Below are 2,798 nucleotides of genomic sequence, written 5' to 3'. Positions count from 1 at the left end.
ACACGAAAATGGATACACGCACGAACAATTTAGCGGATATATATGAATATTTGATATTTCGAACATCCATACTCGTATTTCCATCCGTGAATAGGACGCTTGCAGGCCATTAATTAACTGTACCGCATCAGCCATTGTAATCAACACTTCTAGCTAGCACACTCTATTCTGCTGGCAAACAAAGTTTTTCTCTCACACCAAATCAGCACCAGCCACCAGCTAGCAGAACTTTTCTTCACAGCAAATTAGTACCAACCACAGCCAGCCGAACAGAGCAAGCTATCGTTGTACTCTCTCTATATATACATACGTGCGCGCGACCTGCAAGGTGACAGGTGAGAAATCATTGGAACACAAAACGACCATGGCGGCCAAGCTCCGTTCCCCCACCGCCACCTGCAACACCGCCACCGTCGTCCTCACCATTGTCACCATCACGGTGCTGCTCCTCGTCTCCACCGGTGATTACACATATGTATACTATGTATATATCTCCACAATAATCATGTACGGTTCACTGACAACGACGTATTTGCATCTACGCAGGCCACGCGCGGGGAACGCTGGCGGTGGCACCTCCGCCGCCGGAGGAGGATGACCCGCCGCCGTGCAGGGGATATTTCGCGGATCTGGAGGAGTGTGCCAAGTGGTGCAACGAGCAAGGCTTCTACGGAGGAGGCTTCATCCACCTGCTCTGCTGCTGCGGCTCAAGAATAGAACCTAGGCTACAAACTCCTCCTCCAAGACCTGCAACTATTTTCCTGTGAAATGAATAAACGCAGGAATAATGCCTCGCCGGCGTGTGGAATAATGCCTGTTGTCGAGACGATTCTAGTATAATCTTGCTTCCACCGTTTTGGTTCTCTATACAATCCATTTTGATTTTTGGGAGACACTTAAGATTCAGTTCATCCCTCAATCACCCTTCGTAATTGTTGGATACAGATCGAAAGCCCAGATGCAACCCTCCTCTTTTCTTTTCTCTTCTTTCTCCTCCCTCTTCCCGTTATCGTCTTTCTGGCGCAGGAGGCGTGCGACCCGAGGTCCAACGTCACACCCCCGCCACTTCTTGTTCGTCCCCGGTGGCCTTAGTCACCTCCTCTGCTGCCCGACACTAATCCATGTAGCCTAGATGCCCCTGTCGCCTCTACTGCACACCAGCGATCCTCCTCCGTCTGGCTCCGGCGGCCCCCTTGTTGTCTCTGCTCTGCTGCCGTCTCTCCCACCTCCATCGCCGGCCGGCAAGCCGCCCAAAGCTCCCTCTACAACTGGGCACCAAGGGTAGTCCCAAACACCCCAACCCTCACCTGGAACTTTGGTCTTCATTCAATTTTTAATATAAATTTTTGTGATTGATGGATAAGCAAGATTTTGAGGAATGTTGAGTACTCTATCCTGCTTGTGATGAGTGAATTGTCAACCGTGCGGTGTGATCATGCGCTTGGTCTTTGGATTGCACGTACATGGGCGTCGAGTGTCGACGGGGAGCTGCCGTGGAGGTGCTGTGGCCGATGGACCGTGCGGTGGACGGCGGTGAAGGGCAGCCGGGACCGGAGCTCGGACCGGGCGGCAGCTGTGGCGTCCACTCCTGGATCGAGGGCGCAAGCGGCGACGGAAGGCGGGTTTCTTGTTTGCGCCACAAAACCAAGAAGGCGGACGGCGGTTGAAGATGCCAAGTCGTGGAGGCACGGGCGTCGGTCTCGGGACTGACGGAGGCGACGGGCGTCGACGGCGTCTAGGCCCTCGCTGCGGGCGAGGAGGTGACGGGCGTCGGGCGGCGTCTAGGGCCGTCAGAAGGCCGAGGCGGGAACGGCGTTTAGGGCCACGGCGTGGAGGACGGAATCTTAACGCGCGTGGAGTTTTGGCGGTTTTCTCAAAACCAGCCACCTACCCGGGTTTCACGGACCCTCCAAAACCGTGGACCGGAGTTCATCCACACGGCGGCATCACGGAGAAGACTTCGACTCGAAGAAAGAACATCGACCGTCGGATGAGTCCTTGTATCTTTTTTCGGTTTTGCCCCTACGGGCTTTCTAGTGTTTATTTGAGTCTAGGAGTAATGTAGTCTTTTTGGGTGAGAGTTGTTGGGATTAAAAATCCCCTCACCCCCTTCCTCTCTCTCTCCCAGTTTTTTTTTCTTTCCCCTCGCGCAAGAACAGAAGAGCGCTGCTCTTCCCATCGCCCCCTCCCTGGTCTTTCTGTTCCTCCCTCTTCTCCCCTAGGGTTAGGATTTTGTGATGGAAATTTGAGACCTTGTATCATGGATTCGCTGGGAATGGAGGCCCTTCCCTCCTCTTGACCTCGGAGCGGTCAATTTTGATTCATTTCCCAATCTCTGGTGGTTTCCGTTTGTTTTTCCTTTGTCTATTCTCGTGTAGGCTTTTGGCACAGGGAAGGAGGAAGCCCTTTGGGGGCTTGCTGCTGCGCAAGGCAGTAGCAGGTTGGGCGCTGGAGCAGAGCCCCTTGGGCACGAGCAGCAAGGGCGCAGGGGCACGGCTTGCCCTGGCAAGCATCAGGGGGCATCGCCTAGCAGTTTGGCGCGCAGGCTAATAGTGGCCTTTGAAGGTGCGCGCAGCAGGCAAGGGCAGCAGCGCTAGCTGAGCCACAGCATGGCGCAAGCGCGGCAGGAGCAGCAGGGTGGCCGGTGGCTGGTTCGTTGAGGGGATTCTGGTTTCCTATGAGCTGTGATTTTGGACATCGGCAGCTTGTTTCCGGCTCCCTGTTTCTGTGTAGATTTTATTCTTGTTGATCGGTGTCAAGTAGACAGCAGCGAGCTCGGTTAGCATCTTGTATTTTTG

At 54.3% G+C, this 2,798-nt stretch overlaps 1 protein-coding gene across 1 annotated transcript; it reads left to right on the top strand.

The window, feature by feature from the left end:
- Positions 1 to 300: 300 nt before the first annotated feature.
- LOC120645259 lies at positions 301 to 889 on the top strand. Its single transcript, XM_039922068.1, has 2 exons — positions 301 to 461; positions 547 to 889. The coding sequence occupies exons 1-2, from the start codon at positions 365 to 367 to the stop codon at positions 765 to 767; spliced, it is 318 nt and encodes a 105-aa protein (XP_039778002.1). The 5' UTR covers positions 301 to 364; the 3' UTR covers positions 768 to 889.
- The last annotated feature ends 1,909 nt before the right edge of the window (positions 890 to 2,798 follow it).

The sequence above is a fragment of the Panicum virgatum genome, chromosome 8K (genome assembly GCF_016808335.1).
Source record: "Panicum virgatum strain AP13 chromosome 8K, P.virgatum_v5, whole genome shotgun sequence".
Taxonomy (NCBI): Eukaryota; Viridiplantae; Streptophyta; class Magnoliopsida; order Poales; family Poaceae; genus Panicum; species Panicum virgatum.
The sequence above is the reverse complement of the archived record's forward strand: the minus strand, read 5'-3'. Positions and strand labels throughout refer to the sequence as shown.